Source organism: Talaromyces stipitatus, genomic scaffold (genome assembly GCF_000003125.1).
Source record: "Talaromyces stipitatus ATCC 10500 scf_1105507295515 genomic scaffold, whole genome shotgun sequence".
Lineage (NCBI taxonomy): Eukaryota > Fungi > Ascomycota > Eurotiomycetes > Eurotiales > Trichocomaceae > Talaromyces > Talaromyces stipitatus.
In genome coordinates this window covers 45743-62050 of record NW_002990118.1, presented here as the reverse complement: position 1 = coordinate 62050, position 16308 = coordinate 45743, and the positions used below count along the sequence as shown (strand labels likewise).

Here is a 16308-nt window from a genome sequence, read left to right as displayed (position 1 = left end):
GTGTTTTCGTGCCTTCTGGGAAGTTAACAAACCAGCTTAAGGAAAGAGTATCAGGGTTGGCAGCACTTATAGTGGTCTCGCTGATAGATATAGGCTTGAGCCCTGTAGTTTTACTAATTTCTGAGGATAGTAGTGTAGGATTGACAGGAATTAGAGAGTATTGACCATCCAAGATTTGGCCAATTTTCCTTGGCACATTGGTGACTCGATACGAGACCCATCGGGAGCTGCGTTCTAACTAGCAGTAACAAAGAATGCAGAGATAATCTCTTTCTGGGCCTCAAGGGCTAGGAGGGCTTCTGGAGATGAGGGACATAGTGTAAAGCCAGTCTTTGTGGCTTGAACTTCTTTTAGTGCTGCACTGTTTGAGTTTAGTTGAGACCGTAGGCTAGAGTAGATAGCGTAGGCTTCCATTTTTTTAGCTGCATGGTCAGCTGGGAGACGTACGAAGAGCCGGTTGTCAGGAAGGGGTTGATTCACTAGAGGTATAGGCTTTTTAACAGGAGCTTTAGAGTGAGTAGTGGGAGTTGAGGATTTTGAGCCTCTGACTGTTTGATATAAATAATTGTAAGGAAGTCGCCTCGGGGAAGTTGGCCCAAGAACGAGGGGGACGGGGATAGCTAGCTAGATATACGCGGCACGCACGTGCCGCGTCAGACAACTATATCCGGTGCCAAAACGTGTAGGGTTTGATATTCACGTTCCGACATTTAGATAATTTAGCTAGTTAACTACATAATATACGCCGAGGCAAATATCGTTAATAGACTACAGCCCTACATCCCTAGTGAAGAAGTTGTCTATAGCACTACCAGCAACAAATAAAGCCCATTGTATTGTTATCTAGATACCCCTCACTGATTGGCTATAGGTAGTAAGCCTATTCCGACGTTGTACATACTTAGTACAATCTACTCCGATATTCTGTGTCCAGTAATTGGCTATCTTCAGTACTAATTGCTCACTCCGACATGGTGCAATTTTATTCCGACGTAGTGCGCTTTTCTGGACGGGCAATATATCATCTCTAACAGCTTACGACTAGGTGTCCAGTTTGGTAAATCTATCCCGTTCATTATACCTAGGCATCCACTGTACTATGTATATTCCGGTCTTCTCGTAACACTTTAAGTACAGAAAACTCGGAAAGTGTGTAGCTTCGTTCGGAAATCGCAAAATTGTTGAACGGCCCATGTTGCGGAATGGTAGATATAAATCCCTCATTTGACAACCTCTGAGAATGTAAAATGTCTGCTGCACCGTATATTTGAACAGGATTGCCTTCGTCTCTTGAGCATCCCATCCAGAAACATTTACGCGGGACAATTCCAATATCATGGCAAAGATTGAGCCTTGCACCAATTCCGATCTATCAATTCACCTAGACTGGTCCCAACCATTTCTCCCAGGCCAGAAAATTACAGGCTATGTCCCTCGAACATCGCGTTGGGCCAGTGCGGAGACGAGCATCAGCATCGCTTTGCACGGTAAATGCACCACAAAATTCTTTTCCCGGGATTCTTACATGTGTCGTAGCAGTCTTGATCTATTTGGACAGGAGGAAGTTCGATACGAGCTTTTTAACGATCCATTGCATATTCAACTGTCTTGTCCAGAAGGAAAAATGTGGAGGTTTGAAATAGAGATTCCCAGACACCCTGAGCCAACTTCTTTGAGATCTCATCCATTGGGAAGGGCATCCTACCTGCCTTTGCTCTATGTCGATAAACAAGCCCTTCCGCCTTCATTCGATCTCGGCAGCAGCAATGCGACTACTTCACGTAATGGGTCTGCAGTAGTTGAGTACTATCTGGAGGCCATGATAACAACCCCAAACTCTGAGCCAGTCATGGCACGAATGCCGATCCATCTTCGTTGCCAATCCTCTCCTTTCCCGATCACTGATTTCGACATCCAGATCCATTCTCGACAACGTTATACGATAAACTCTCCTTATCTAATATCTGCTGGTACGGAGACAGTTCAGTGTTCCATGGGACAGAAACTGGGCAAGGTGGTTGGGTTATCCAGATCTCATCGCTTTACATTTCGCCTGGATATCAGTGTAGCTTCGGTTCTCCAGATTGGCAGCCCATATCACATTCCCCTCGAGATGCGAGCCATACCGCAATGGGAGGATACAAGTGAATGTCTTTCAAAAACTCTTCCAACTATCGACATAATTAGCTTTACTCTTGTGCTACGATCCACCTCGTGTATCCTGGCTTTTGCTACAGCTGCACTAGGTCCAGCCCCCGTCGTGCGCGAAGAGAGTTTTATGGAAAAGATATTATTGGCAGATTATATTTATTCGAAGAGCACGAAACAGATAGAAGAACGAAAGTACTCTTCCTTGAACGACAGCAATTCTTTAACCTTACCAGTTAACGAGAATACGGCTCCGCTGGACATAGGTGAAGTACTTGATTTAAAACTCCAGCATGAAAAGTTCTCGGTTCACGAAGTTCCCACATTCATCACTTACAATATCAAACGAACGTACGAGTTGGAGTGGAAAATGAGGCTTGAAGTAGGTGGAGAAACTATCAAAGTTAAGGGCAAACATCCAGTTTTGGTCATGGGAAGGGCTGGTTAGGATTAATCAAGGGATTTTTCTCTGTTATTTTTACATGTTTATGGCCGTCAGCTGCAGATGAAGCATGTACATGAGATAGCCAAATTTGGAAATATCTACCCGATTAGGCAGTTTTATAGCATTTGGGAATACGACGAATACGCAGTAACTGGTGATACATTCGATTCATCCAGGCACATCGTGAAAGCCAGATGTTATACTGATAAAGAAAAGAATGATCAGATGCGCTGACTGACTACAATATTAACTGAATCCCACCGGCATTTCCTCTATAGACTCGAAACTAATTCCTCGGTGCCTTCTCCATCACAGAATTCGCACTTCCAGGTAAAATATCTCTCTTCACCAGTTCTGCGACAAATCCAATAAGCCAATTCTGATAATTATTTATCTTGACACGACCAGTGGCTGCTTCTCTATCGTCAGTTATGATCAAAGCTTAGATCGAAACGATGAGGTCGACAAGGACTCATAACCGCATTTCGCGACGCAGAATTCAAATTCGGTCTAGGAGTAGGAATCTTAATTTCAGTCTCCTCAGTTTTATTCCTAGGAATTTTGTCGCACTCCTTTTCCCGTTCTTCGCCATCTTTCAATGTTATATCATCGTCGTTGATATAATCATTGTCAACTTCACCAAGAAGAATAATGAAATTTTTTATGTGTCCCCCGTCAAGTCATAATTTCTCAGAAATTTATGCTCAAAGCCTGAATAAACATCCCCGGTGATGTAGATACGTGTACCGATGCTGCCTGGATTGGAGGGGTTGGTAAACCAGAGTGACCAGTGGGATGGGAAGAGGGGTGAGTTGTATACTATGAAGTATACTTTGCGAGATATTGCTGGGCTCCGGAAGGACAACGGTCATGTAACCAGAGCAACTAAGAAATTGTTACTGAGGTAGAATATGTGTCTCCATTCCATGTTTTCCCTATAGGTGGCTTTATCATACTGAAGCTGTTGGCCGCTTGCGATGATTATTTGTCTTCTTTGCACTCTCTTGACGTGTTTTCTGTATAGCGGTTTTGACTTTATTGGCGTAGGCAATCCGCATCCCTCTTGCCGCTCCTTCATGCGCTGTATTCGGTTCTGCGCTCTAGTTGGCACATAGTGTCCCTCATCAAAACTCCCCCCCAGTCGAATAGACCGTGGAATATGAAGCAATCTAAGGTTATATGGGTTCGCTGTGGGAGGTTGCTGAGTGGCAGTGGCATCCTTGGAGGTGCGTCGAGGTTGCATGGTTCGATATCGCGATGTTCGAAGATTTCCTAAATTGGAAATGAACTTGGCTTCAAATTTGATATGAGATTTTGTCTAATATTACACGTGTTAGAGCTTCAAGCATTTTGAAACCGGCTGATCCAGCATTGAAGATTCTTCTTTTTCTTTTGGAATAGGGGCAGCCGGCCTGCCGTCGCCAATCTTTTGAATAAGTTGTTACCGTTGTCCCTCATCCCACATTCCTTATCGCATCTTGATTGATTTACATTTTCCTTTCAGAGATCTTGTTGCTCTATGTTTCTCGGCTTTCGAGTATCTCGATACGGGATTTCTTTAAGCTCTCCAATCGTATCTAGTCGAAGAACCGACGTTGCAAAGGTTAGACCGACCCAATTTATCCTATTCTCATCGCGGAAGCCCATTTCAGACTCCCGAAATCTAGCCTCTAATCGACAGTCAAATCTCCAACAACAACAACAACAACATCTTTTTCGAGATGATACTGTCAACCCAGATAAAGAGGTCACTGAAGGGCCCCTCCAGTGACTCTGGTGCAAACCTAGCCGTTTCTGAGTCTCACAATCAACATTCTCTGGTAATTGTAACCACTGCGGATGAGAATCGCTCAAATGCCATCACTGGAAGTATGTGTCTCATCCACATTCTTCAACCCCTCGCTTCCCAAGCACCTCTTCTTGCTTTTTCAGTAAGCACCGCAGAGAATACGTATGTCCTGTCGCCTCTTGCGAAAAGACAAGCTCTCGTGCCACCAATAGCGGAGACATAAGTTAAATATGTGGTCGCAATTAGTATGGCCTTAGCTGGAGGACTTTGTAGGGCCGTAATGGCATGGAGGGCACTGTAGAACAGAGCGCTGCATGTGACTGATATTTCCGTAATGCTGTCAATATGTGGTAGAGAAAATGTTGGTTGCTTCGTGCAATCGAGATGCCTGGCACTGGTATGCAGCAAGTATCGGAACTTGCAGTGCACTAGCACAAACTCAGTTAAGCTTAATACTCAAAGATATCTTTATAGTGGAAATATTGATATTGACCTTATTCTGCGCACTCTTCTATCTACATCTTGAGGGGATTGTTGGACACTATTTATGCTTGAGAATCCCATCCACGCAATCTCAAATAGAAGATTCTCGACACAGAGCTGTAAAGTTGATTCGTAGATTCAATCTTGTGACTTCAATTCTCGAATTTTCCTTGTATCAATGTTGTAGGCTTTCCTTGATTAGGTTTAGCTTACCTAATCCTCGACAGCAAGGAGAGGTCACGTATGGCTTACACGTGACCTCGTCAAGCAAGGACTATATAGACCGCGTCGGGGCCTCACTAAGACAGGGCACTCTTGGGATTGATTTTCGAGTTGATAGGCGACTTCCTTATAATTATTCATATCAAACAGTCGGAGGCTCAAAATCCTCAACCCTCTCTACCACCTAGCTCCCAGGAGTGCAGCCTTTGACGCGTCTCAACGCGCCCGGCAACACCATGGCGCGTAAAGGCCCTGGTACAGACGGCCCTCTACAGACAGCCCTTCTGGAATCCACGTCTGCAGCCACAACAAGAGCTTCTGAAGGACAGAAGATCTTCAGCCCCATAGCTGCATTCCTTGATAAACACCGCAGCCAAACCACCGGCCTTGCTCCTCACCTACTGAGAGCCCTCACCGCTCTAAGCGATGACCTCGCCTCGGTAGCTCAACAACATTTCAACGCTTATATCAGCGGTATCTCGACGACCTCCATTCTACCTGCCCTGTCTCCTTCCCCTTCCTCTTCCCCCACCCCAAATCCCTTACCCCCTTCACCCCCTCCCTCACGTCCCCCCTCAGGTCTTAACCAGTCAACTTATGCGACTATTACCCAATATGCCCCGGTCAAATCAACTCCCACCACTCACCCTAAAGCCTCCGTCAAAAAGCCTATGCCTCTGGTGAAATAACCCCTTCCTGACATCCGGCTCTTCGTACGCCTCCCAGCTGACCATGCAGCCAGAAAAATGGAAGCCTACGCTATCTACTCTAGCCTACGATCTCAACTAAACTTAAATAGTGCAGCACTAAAAGAAGTCCAAGCTACAAAGACTGGCTTTGCACTATGCCCCTCATCTCCAGAAGCCCTCCTAGCCCTTGAGGCCCAAAAAGAGATTATCTCTGCATTCTTTGTTAACTGCCAGATAGAACGCAGCTCCTGATGGGTCTCGTATCGAGTCACCAACGTGCCAAGGAAAATTGGCCAAATCTTGGATGGTCAATACTCTCTAATCCCCATCAATCCTACACTACTATCCTTAGAAATTAGCGAAACTACAGGGCTTAAGCCTATATCTATTAGCGAGACCACTATGAGTGCTGCCAACCCTGATACTCTCTCCTCAAGCTGGTTTGTTAACTTCCTAGAAGGCACGAAATCACTACTGCCTATCCAGCTACGTCTTTTTGGCACTATCACCAATGCTCGTCACCTCTCTAAGAAAATAACAGTTATTCAATGCACACGATGCTAGAAATGGCATAATGCACGATCCTGTGCACGCCCCTCTCGATGCCGGCTATGCAGCTCCTTGGAGCATACTGAAGAGGGCCATGTCAACCACTGCACAGCCCCAGAGCCTCATCAATGCCCTCCTAGATGTATACACTGCCATGGACTACATCTAGCTGATTTCGCTGAATGCCTTCTGCGCCCCAAAGGCAATACTAAACATACTAAAGCTCAACAAACAGAGATCCGCAAATCCTGCGCTATAAACCTCGCAAAAGCTCGAACTGAAGGAGGATGTAGCTCTTAGCTCTCCATAGGCACACAAGAAACACCTATGGCATTAGATGAGATGCCATCACAACCTTCAATCTATGAGATTATCTCTCCTTTCCGTTCAGTAACCCCTCCACCCCGCGCCCTAACTAAAGATCCTCCTATTACAGCTCGTGCAGTCCATTTCATAACCCCTCAACCACAAAACTGGTTCGCCTCTCTTCTTGAACAGGAGCTATGATCTATCACTATCCAACTCAAAAGGCGCCTCTCAAAATCCTATAGTTAAATGTAGGGCACGCGCCAGACGCACATGAAATAGCCCTCACATTGGCATACACTAGCGACATCGATATTATCCTAATCCAAGAACCATATACATTCAAAGACCTCAGCCAACAGATCACTAAAAAATATCCATTATATGAATGCTTCTCCCCAACTGATAGCTGGGCAATAAGTGGCCGACCACGAGTCCTCACCTATGTCTGAAAGAAGAAAGGCATCCGGACCTCCCAGCTATGCCCCTTTACAACTAACACTAAAGAAGCCTCAGATCTCCTGTTCCTTCAGATTTTTTCGCCCACAGGAAAGTCCGCTCTGATAGTTAACATCTATAATGCCCCAGCAGGCTGCAGCAGAGCAGGTGAAGCCGCGAAAGCTCTTACAACCCTGCCAGAGGCGTATTTCCCTCAAACAACGATACTTGCAGGCGATCTTAACCTACTACACAACAGATGGCAACCCTCGCTACAACGCAGCCCTACAACTTTTGCAGAGCCGTTTATCAACTGGCTGGATCTCCAGGGTCTAGTACTCATTTCCGACATAGACTGTCCCACACATGAAAGGGGTAACGTGTTAGACCTCAGTTTCGCCTCAAGCCCTCTGGCACTCGCAGGAGCCAAAGCTAGCATAGCGAGCCACTTAGATGCAACCTCTGATCATCAACCACTAATTACCACTGTTCCATGGGATCAGAGATACAAGGAAACAGCTCAGAAACTGAGATTTGACACACTAGACCACACCTCCTTCCTCTCGCTCCTCGCCTCTAATCTCGCTGGCACCGAGAGCTCAGCCGCAACAGAAGAAGATCTTGATGCCCTTTCTGAAAAACTGACATCTGCAATTCAAGGAGCATATAGAGGCTCTGCTAAGAGGACCATGACACAAGGCATAGGACAACCATAGTGGAATAAAGACTGCAAGAAAGCTTTACACAATTACCGCTTAGGCCTCTGCTTAAAGACAGACTTCCGTAGGATAACAAGATGGTCTCAACGACAATTTTGGCGAGATAAGCTCTCTATGGCAACACAAATGAAGGATGTCTTCAATATAAGTAAATGGCATAAGTCCACAGGCACCTTCCAAAGCCCTCCACTAAAGGATCCACTGAGACCCAACAGCTTCCCAGCAGTTACTATACATGAGAAACGAGACGTACTAGTCCGTAATCTTCTCCAAAACTCGGCTGAGGCAGGAGACATACCGTTGGACTCCCCAGCAGTCCCTACCACTAGTCTCTACTTCCCAGACATATCAATGATACAGGTGGAGGAGTCAGTACTTCAGGCAGGAAACACAGCCCCTGGCTTAGACGAAATCCTAACCTGCATACTGAAAGTGGCATGGCCTCTAATCAAGGATAAGGTACTAATATTATACCAAGGGTGCCTAAAGATTGGTTATCACCTAAAATGCTTTCGACATGCAATCTTAGCAATTATCCAGAAACCAAAAAAGACTGACTGGTCCTTACCTAGATTATACAGACCGATCGCTCTCCTATCAGTTCTTGGCAAAGGACTTGAGCGCTTGGTGGCACGGAATATGGCATGGACCTCTATACACCACAAAGTATTAGCAAGGCAACAGTTTGGGGCTCTCCCACTAAGATCTGCAAATGATCTAACCACATGCCTAACACATGATGTTCAACAAGCACTAAATCAAGGCATGACTGCCTCACTCCTTACCCTAGATGTCAAGGGCGCTTTTGATGCCGTGCTTCCCGGCAGACTCATCCGTAGATTACGTGAGCAGGGCTGGCCCACCAATCTTGTTCTCTGGATTGCCTCCTTTGCTACTGGGTGATCAGTCCAGATCCGACTCGATGGAGAGATTGGCCCCTCAACAGACATTGCCTGCGGTCTTCCATAAGGATCCCCAGTATCTGGCATTCTTTTCATGCTCTACATAGCGCCCCTATTCCGTCTAGGAAACCCAAGGAACAGATTTGGTTACGCAGACGACGCAGCTAACCTGGCAATCTCAACATCTCTTGCTACTAACTGCGAAGCATTATCAGACTCACTACAAGAAGCTCTAAACTGGGGCGCTGCAGAAGGCATTACATTTGCACCAGATAAATACGAGCTTCTTCACTTCTCCCGACATAAAGCAGACCAGGACCCAACCTGCACACCTTCAGTAAAAGCTGGATCTATCATAATCTCAGAAAATACTAAACGGCTATATCTACGTTGGCTAGGAATCCTCTTTGACAAAAAGCTAACGTTTAAATGGCACGTTGGTGAAACAGCAGCTAAAGCCCTCACTGTGGCTAATGCCCTTCGCTCTCTAGGGAATACTATCCGTGGAGTCAAACCTTATTTACTACAGCAGGCTATATTAGCCTGTGTACTCCATAAAGCATACTATGGCGCAGAAACCTGGTGGCCAGGACGTACTCGCCCTGGGCCTTCCCAAATTTCAAATCGAGTTGGAGAACATCTTGAGAAACTAACCAAAGTAATACTAGCAGGCGCAAGAGCAGTCCTTCCAGTTTTCCGCACAACCCCAATATCTGTTCTATACTGAGAGTCTGGATTCTCTCCGCCAGAAATTGAACTAGATCAAATAGCCCTCCAAACATTGGTCCGCCTACGGCGTCTTGATCCATACCACCCACTCCGAAGACGCGCAGAACAGATAGCCAGAGATGGCCGACAAACCAGTCGATTTGCCCGCCGAGTGCTGGCGCTCCCCAACTCTGAACAAATAAACCCTCTACAACATGCTCCCTGGTACCCTCGTGAGTCACGCAAGAGTGCCCTAGCCCAAATAGGAGCTCCCATGGGACGCACTAAGGAACAGGCAGCGGCTAACTTCACGGCTTTTCAATGCACCATCCCTAGCTCGGATATTGTAATCTTTTCAGATGGATCTAGGCTGATAGATGGACGTGCAGGGGGTGGCTACATTGGATTTCAAGCACACCATCAGTTCCTCCGCTCCTCACTCTCATACGGACATGGGAAAGAGGTCTTTGACACAGAAGCAGAAGCTGCCCTTGCTGGTGCTCAAGCAGCAATAGCATACCCAACAGCTCAATTTGCTACCAACCTATGGATCTGTCTCGACAACCTAGAAGTTGCCACGCGCCTCCTATCCCCCTCTACAGGATCCTCTCAAGAGGTCTTTGAATCCTTTCGCACCCTTGCAGCCGCCTGGCCACTACGCGAAAGGCTTCCACACACCAAAAGTGGATCAATCCAAATCCGATGGGTCCCTGGACACACTAAAATCCCTAAGAATGAAGCAGCTGATCTCGCTGCCAAGGAAGGAGCTGTCTCTATCCCCCCCTCTCCATACAAGTCCTCATATGCCTCGCTAAAGAGATACGCCAAGACTCAATCTCTTTCCGCTGCTCAGACACGGTGGCAGACTGTAGCACCACAGACATACCAAGATCTAGAAATAACTACATCTCCTAAACGCCCTGGAGAGCTTCAACTTAACCGACTTGACCTTAGCCGTATCATAGCGGCCCGTACTGGTCATGGAGACTTTGCGGATTACCACGAGCGCTTTAATCATGATGATGCTTATCTTCTCTGTCGATGTAGAGCACGAAAAGCACCTCTACATTTCTTCTTCTGCCATATAGCTAAGAGACGAGCCCCTCGTCCACCTGGACCCCCTTCTGAAGTTATCTCTTTTCTTTTAGGCACTGCGAAAGGAACACGAAAACTAGCCTCATGGCTAGCAGAGACCCGTTTCTTTGAGGATATCTGTCCTCGCCAACCTCTCCTTAGCACCTAGCTAAGTCAGCCCTACTTTTCCCTTATATCTCTCTTTTCCTTTGTTCTTTTTCTTTCTTTCTTTTCTTCTTTCCTTCTTCCCTTTTTCTTTTCAAACTCACTGCTTAAGTATGATGGTGGTAGAATGATGGGTCATGGAGCGTAGGTGGACCATTGCAGCTGGCAAATACCCAAAACCCACTAGGAAGTGGATCTCCCTTTAAGACCACGGCAGCTATGGAAATGCGCCAAAGAGTCTCTTATTTGTATATAAATCTGATAGGACCTGAAGCCCGAGGCTTACCCCTCGGCGGCCTATGTCCCAGTGGGGATCGGTGGGAAGCGTGCAAGTCACGAACCACGGCCGTTAAATATACACACACACACACACACTGCGTACTGCGGGGTTCTTCCTTTTTACAACTGCCTCACGAGAGTCAGCCGCTCCCCTCCGCAAGTTGCTCGTCATCTCTCACGCAGTCAAGACTTGATTTTTCCCACCCACCTCCCTATGTACATAGATTCATAGTGCCATTACAATACAGACAATTGCCTCCCCACAAGGGAGCGCGGACGGGGCCCTCTCTGACGTTGTGATCATACGCTTTGCGCGTAAGACCTCAACGACAGGTGACCCGTTGCGGCCAAACTATACATACATTGCCTATCTTGACTGAGTGAGGTCACCAATAAAACTTAGGTCTCAGCATTCATAAAACTGCTGACTCATCGGAAGTTTATTTCGTTAGTAACGTTACTGTTATTTACATCCGTTCCAGTCACCATAGTAAATGATTTGTCATGCACACATCTCTAGTTTATCAAAATATGACTCAGATATGAACTTATTGTAAGAGAATGTAGCATGAAAGTGGCATTTAGGGCCTGGAGACCCTGATATTGAGTGCTATCAAACTTCCTGTTTGAATAGCGATCTTACGAATCACTATACGGCGCTGTAGCACGCCGTCGATTCGTACGTCATAAAGTCCATAGAGATGTGCTGCCACGGACGAGCTGGCACCGGCAACGGTTGTAATAATCCTGGAGGTAAGTCTCGCCTCGTGTTAGTCCGTTTGCACGTCATACAATTGTCCACATAGCGGTCTATATCCGAACTCCAAGTTTCCCAGTAAAATCTTTCTTTGACCAGTAGCTTCGTCTTAGATCTGCCTGGATGAGCTGTCAATGACTGTCTGTGGACTTCGTCTAGCAGTCTCGCGCGTAGGTCGTCGATATCTGGAACAAATAACCGATCTTTGTATAGGAGACGACCTTCTGACACACTCCAACCGTTATTCTTGCTCAAAAGAGCTAGATAGGACTCTTCCTTCGCGGCTTCATAATTAGCCCATACCACTCGTGACATAATATTGACGGAAGTGTGAATCTTAGCAACCTCTGATAGGCCTAGTTCTTGCGCAATCTGAGGATCAAGCACGTCCAGGGGAAGAAGGGTCTGATGGCGGTGATCCAGGTTTTTCTCTTGTTCTGCGCCTTCTCGGCGTGTCAATGTATCCACTAACACGTTCACTCGTCCCGGACGATACTTCAGGATAAAGTAATAATCGTGTAAGAACTCGCACCAACGTGCTTGCCAAGCGTTCAACTTCTTAGTAGTCATGAAATACTCTAACGCCTTGTGATTAGAGAGAATCTCAAACCTATCCTCGCGTTGCAGTCCGACTAACTCCGGCCTCCATTCATCCAACGCTTTAATGATGGCTAGCATCTCCTTGTCATGGATATTGTAGTTCAACTCAGCAGGAGTTATTGTATGAGAAAAATAAGCCACTGAGTGCCACTCTTTATCTTCCTGCAGTTGAGATAATACTCCAGCAACTACCCCATCAGAGGCATCTGTCTCCACACGAGTCGGCCGCTCTGGTCGATAGTGAGCTAAGACAGGAGCACTCACAAGAAGCGCTTTCAACCGATCAAAAGCCTCTTGACAAGTCTTGCTCCATACGAACGGCGTATCCAGCCGCGTGAGTCGATACAACGGCGCTGCTACCTGACTATATGCCTCTATGAATTTACGATAGAAATTGCAGAAACCCAGAAACGATTGCACCCTATATACAGTAGTAGGCATAGTCCACTTAACCACGGCATCAATCTTCGACGGGTCAACCTTAATCCCTTCTGGAGTCACGATAAAACCTAAATATTTGGTCGTCGTGACGTGGAACTCGCATTTGTGGATAGCTGCTTGCAGGCCTGCTTCTCATAGTCGTTCTAGCACTTTCTTGACATGAGCCTCATGCTCCAGCTCGTTGTCGCTGTAGATCAACAAATCGTCAACAAACGCTATCAAAAACTCATCTAGACAGTCCATAAAAATGTCATTTATCAGCCTCTGAAAGGTCGCCGGTCCATTCGTGACTCCAAAAGGCATAACCTTGTACTTAAAGGTCCCGTAACGGCACCGAAAGGTTGTGAGATCCTCTGAGTCCTGATGCATTCAGATCCGGTGAAATCCTTGTCGGATATCAAGCTTCGTGAATATACGCGCCTTGCTCAATCTCTCAAACACCTCATCAACTAACGGCAACGGGTATCGATCCTTTTTGGTAATGGAATTGAGCTTCCGATAGTCGACGCAAAAACGAAGACCCCCTCCTAGCTTCTTAGCCATTAGGATTGGAGACGCGAACGGTGCCTGACTAGCCACTATAAACCCCTTATTCAGGTTATCGATAATATACTCCTTTGCGGCTTCCAGCTCCTCCCTTCCTAGTCGATAGATTGGGCTGTAACCTAACTCTTGCTCTTTGACCAGCTCGATCTTGTGATCATATGGCTTAGGCGGAGGCAACTCGTCCGACTTGGACTTCTGAAAGACGTCCACGAACTCCCAATACTGCCGTGGTAACTGTTTCTTGATTTCCTCGATCTCTGGCTCTTCCAGTTCATATGGGTGGTTGAGTTCATCCAAGCGCTTATCGATCTCGTAGAGGCTCGTCATGCAGAGCTCTGCCTTAGGCTGGCGCGCGTGCCTCGCGAATCCCACCGCGCCGATGAGAGCGATATCCAATTTGGCCGCCTTCTTTGCATTCTCGCGCCAGTCCCTCTTGGGTAGTGGTGGCGGAACTGTGGTCGCTGATTCTAGTTGATCCTGATTTGCTTGATGAAAGGCCTTCTTCATACGAATCATCGAAGCTTCATGACTCTTCTTGTAAGATCTCCCATGCATAATTCGTACCTCCGGCTCGGGCTTCTTGCTGATCTCAAGGTGAGCATTCAAAGGCTTCGAGTTATCCATAAGCTCATCCCGCCGGTCCGCATCCTTTTAATGTTCGGGATTAGACACAGATTTCTTCAGTATCGTCCTAGGGAGGTTCATAAAATGCTTGCTAACAAGCTCCTCTTGAAGGGAGCGTTCCTCAGGCCAGATTAGACGCCGTCGATGGCAATCCGGTAACACCTGATTTTCTGCTAGCCACCTCTTCCCTAATATCACTTCGTGCCTGCCAAGCTGAGTGACAAGGAAGGGTAAGTTCATTCTTTGTCGCCCATCCACTAAAAGGTGAAGTATGAGAGCGTACTTGATTGGCTCAGCTTCTGCTCCATTGAAGCCTCGAACTTTGAGAGCATTATCCAAGGTGACTAATGTGGTCTGAAAGTAGCGTACTAGCAAGCCAGCCAAATGCTGATTGATGAAGGCTAACCCGTTTGCTCCGGTATCAACTAATACTCTAGATGCGATTGATAGCGAATTCTTTGCTAATCGGATTGGTATTGTGAAACTGTCGGTATAGCAATCTTACCTATCTCGGCGCGGGAATGGGATATAGTTTATCCGTGCGCTATAGCGTACGGAGGATAACTACATCTCACCACCCGCATCCCCCTAGTTCTTAGGATTAGTCGCAATATTAGGAATTCAGTATTACTGGCTCAGTCAGCTTGTTGGATTAGCTGTCCTTCTTAGATCTTGCGATCTAACGAAGGTAAACCAACAGAAACTTTCCTTGTCATTCCCTAGCAATCTAAATAAATCCAAAGCCCAACAATCGATACTATTCTGGCCTAAGGAGGAGACTTCCCCTAGGCCTCGTCGTTTCCCTGGTTGACGACAGCGGTTTCCGACTCCTCAACACTCTTGACATCAACAATAGGCTTCTTGCGCAAGGGACAGTTACGGTTGATGTGACCTGGCTGCTTACAGTTGAAGTACAGCTGTTCCTTCTTCAACCGCTCTTTTTCCTCCTCAGAGAGATGAACCCTAGGTGCCTTCGCAGCACTCTTTCCACCTCCTTGTCCGGTTGATGACTTATTGGTCTTGTCGTCTTTAGAAGCCTTTCCATCCTTCGCGTCTTTAGCTTCCTTGGCAGAGCTCTTTTCCTCCTTAGCGTTTTGCTCTAAACGATTGGCCACAAGGTTACATTCTTTGACGAAATCATTGTACTGACAGGCGGGATCTTTCGCTTCACGTATCATGGCACGCTTCATCTCAAGGTTAAGCTTATGATAGAGCTCCTCTTTCCACTTGGAGCGAGCCTTCTTGGCGTCCAAAGCGAGCAAATTGAACTTCGAGAGGAAGGTCTGAAAGCGCATCGTCTTCTGCACGAGTTGACGGAACTCAGTTTTGGCCTTGATCTCACGGTTCGCGTCGAGATAAACCGTACCTAGGTGCTCGAACATGTCGTCAGAGTCGAGGTAAGGGTCCGCCGCATCGTCTCGCATACGCGCCATAAGGTGATCCGCCGCGTCACCTTCGCACATGGACTTAACGTAAAGGATACGTGCTTCAGGAGTATTGAATTGGTGCTTCATGGCACGTAGCTTTCCACGCACGTCGGTCTTCCAGGATTCGTAGCGAGGGTTGCTGCCATCCCGCAGCTTCTTGCCATCAGGGATTTTTGGTCCTTTGTAACTGGACGGCGCCGCACCGGAGTCAGTCATATTGGTGAAGCGGATCGTCATTCGCTCGAGAACTTGTTGTAACTCATCGCGTTCATCGATAAGAGCAGACAACGCGTCGTCCTTAGTCTGCAGCTTCCGTTCACAGGACTTCTTCAGCTTGTCGATGGACTGCTCGAAGGTCTTAAGCTCATTGGTCTAGTGTTGTGCCATAACCTTGTACAGCAACTTTGCGTCCTTGCTCGCCAGCTTCACAAACTCCTGAAGGTTGAGATCTCCGACTTGCTCGTCGGTCTCCAGGCCTTCCAGGTCTTCTAGATCACGAGGGTCAAACGTGAGACGACGAGCTCCTTGCTCCTCCGTGTCAGCACCGTGATCGTTGCCTCTAGCAATCTCGATGTCCTCAAGGGGTATCTCGTCGCTCTCGTCATTGCTGGTCGTAACACCATGGGGGCTCAACCTGGCCATCTTGCCAGTGCTCATGATGATATCTTGATGAGGGAATAAGAAAAATGATGAAAAGGAACGACTTGCCTAACCTCGCGCGTTGTGCACAACGGCTTCAGGACTCCAGGCTTTGTCGTAGAGAGAATGAATGTTAATAAGGAAGAAGTAAAGGAAAGAAAAGGGATGCTTAGTTTAATGTGACATTTGCTCAGGCCTAAACTCTAGGGTAGCTCATCTTCAAGAAACTAAGCATACAGAAAAGAAGGAGAAAGGAAGAATCTGTGTGTGAGCTCGCTACAGCCCTTTGTAAGCGCGTATCGTCTCGTCGGTTCCTAAATAGGAAGTCGTAACAACAAAGGGATATCCCGTTGTACGG

General features: G+C 46.9%; 6 protein-coding genes across 6 annotated transcripts, besides 5 other annotated features; 4 read left to right on the top strand and 2 right to left on the bottom strand.

Annotated features, from left to right (window-relative positions):
* Positions 1–1336: 1336 nt before the first annotated feature.
* On the top strand, positions 1337–2596 carry TSTA_040560 (uncharacterized protein; the record flags this gene model as incomplete). The annotated part of the gene is made up of 2 exons (XM_002484484.1): positions 1337–1632; positions 1654–2596. The coding sequence occupies 2 exons, from the start codon at positions 1337–1339 to the stop codon at positions 2594–2596; spliced, it is 1239 nt and encodes a 412-aa protein (XP_002484529.1).
* Positions 2597–4283: 1687 nt separating this feature from the next.
* Positions 4284–4303: a microsatellite.
* A 463-nt stretch (positions 4304–4766) lies between these two features.
* On the top strand, positions 4767–5776 carry TSTA_040550 (uncharacterized protein; the record flags this gene model as incomplete). The annotated part of the gene is made up of 2 exons (XM_002484483.1): positions 4767–4805; positions 5276–5776. 2 exons carry the CDS (start codon positions 4767–4769, stop codon positions 5774–5776), a joined length of 540 nt encoding a protein of 179 aa, XP_002484528.1.
* Positions 5589–5664: a sequence feature (G-rich).
* Positions 5777–6945: 1169 nt separating the features above from the next.
* Positions 6946–10482: a mobile genetic element.
* On the top strand, positions 7211–7785 carry TSTA_040540 (uncharacterized protein; the record flags this gene model as incomplete). The annotated part of the gene is made up of 2 exons (XM_002484482.1): positions 7211–7274; positions 7304–7785. 2 exons carry the CDS (start codon positions 7211–7213, stop codon positions 7783–7785), a joined length of 546 nt encoding a protein of 181 aa, XP_002484527.1.
* TSTA_040530 (reverse transcriptase, putative) lies at positions 7903–10641 on the top strand (the record flags this gene model as incomplete). The annotated part of the gene is made up of 4 exons (XM_002484481.1): positions 7903–8267; positions 8370–8687; positions 8832–9348; positions 9421–10641. The coding sequence occupies 4 exons, from the start codon at positions 7903–7905 to the stop codon at positions 10639–10641; spliced, it is 2421 nt and encodes an 806-aa protein (XP_002484526.1).
* Positions 10642–10670: 29 nt separating this feature from the next.
* Positions 10671–10731: a sequence feature (GA-rich).
* An 801-nt stretch (positions 10732–11532) lies between these two features.
* Positions 11533–13512: a mobile genetic element.
* TSTA_040520 (retrotransposon polyprotein, putative) lies at positions 11566–14124 on the bottom strand (the record flags this gene model as incomplete). The annotated part of the gene is made up of 4 exons (XM_002484480.1): positions 11566–12839; positions 13028–13134; positions 13169–13908; positions 13981–14124. The coding sequence occupies 4 exons, from the start codon at positions 14122–14124 to the stop codon at positions 11566–11568; spliced, it is 2265 nt and encodes a 754-aa protein (XP_002484525.1).
* Positions 14125–14669: 545 nt separating this feature from the next.
* On the bottom strand, positions 14670–15953 carry TSTA_040510 (uncharacterized protein; the record flags this gene model as incomplete). Its single annotated transcript, XM_002484479.1, has 2 exons — positions 14670–15656; positions 15702–15953. 2 exons carry the CDS (start codon positions 15951–15953, stop codon positions 14670–14672), a joined length of 1239 nt encoding a protein of 412 aa, XP_002484524.1.
* Positions 15954–16308: the final 355 nt, after the last annotated feature.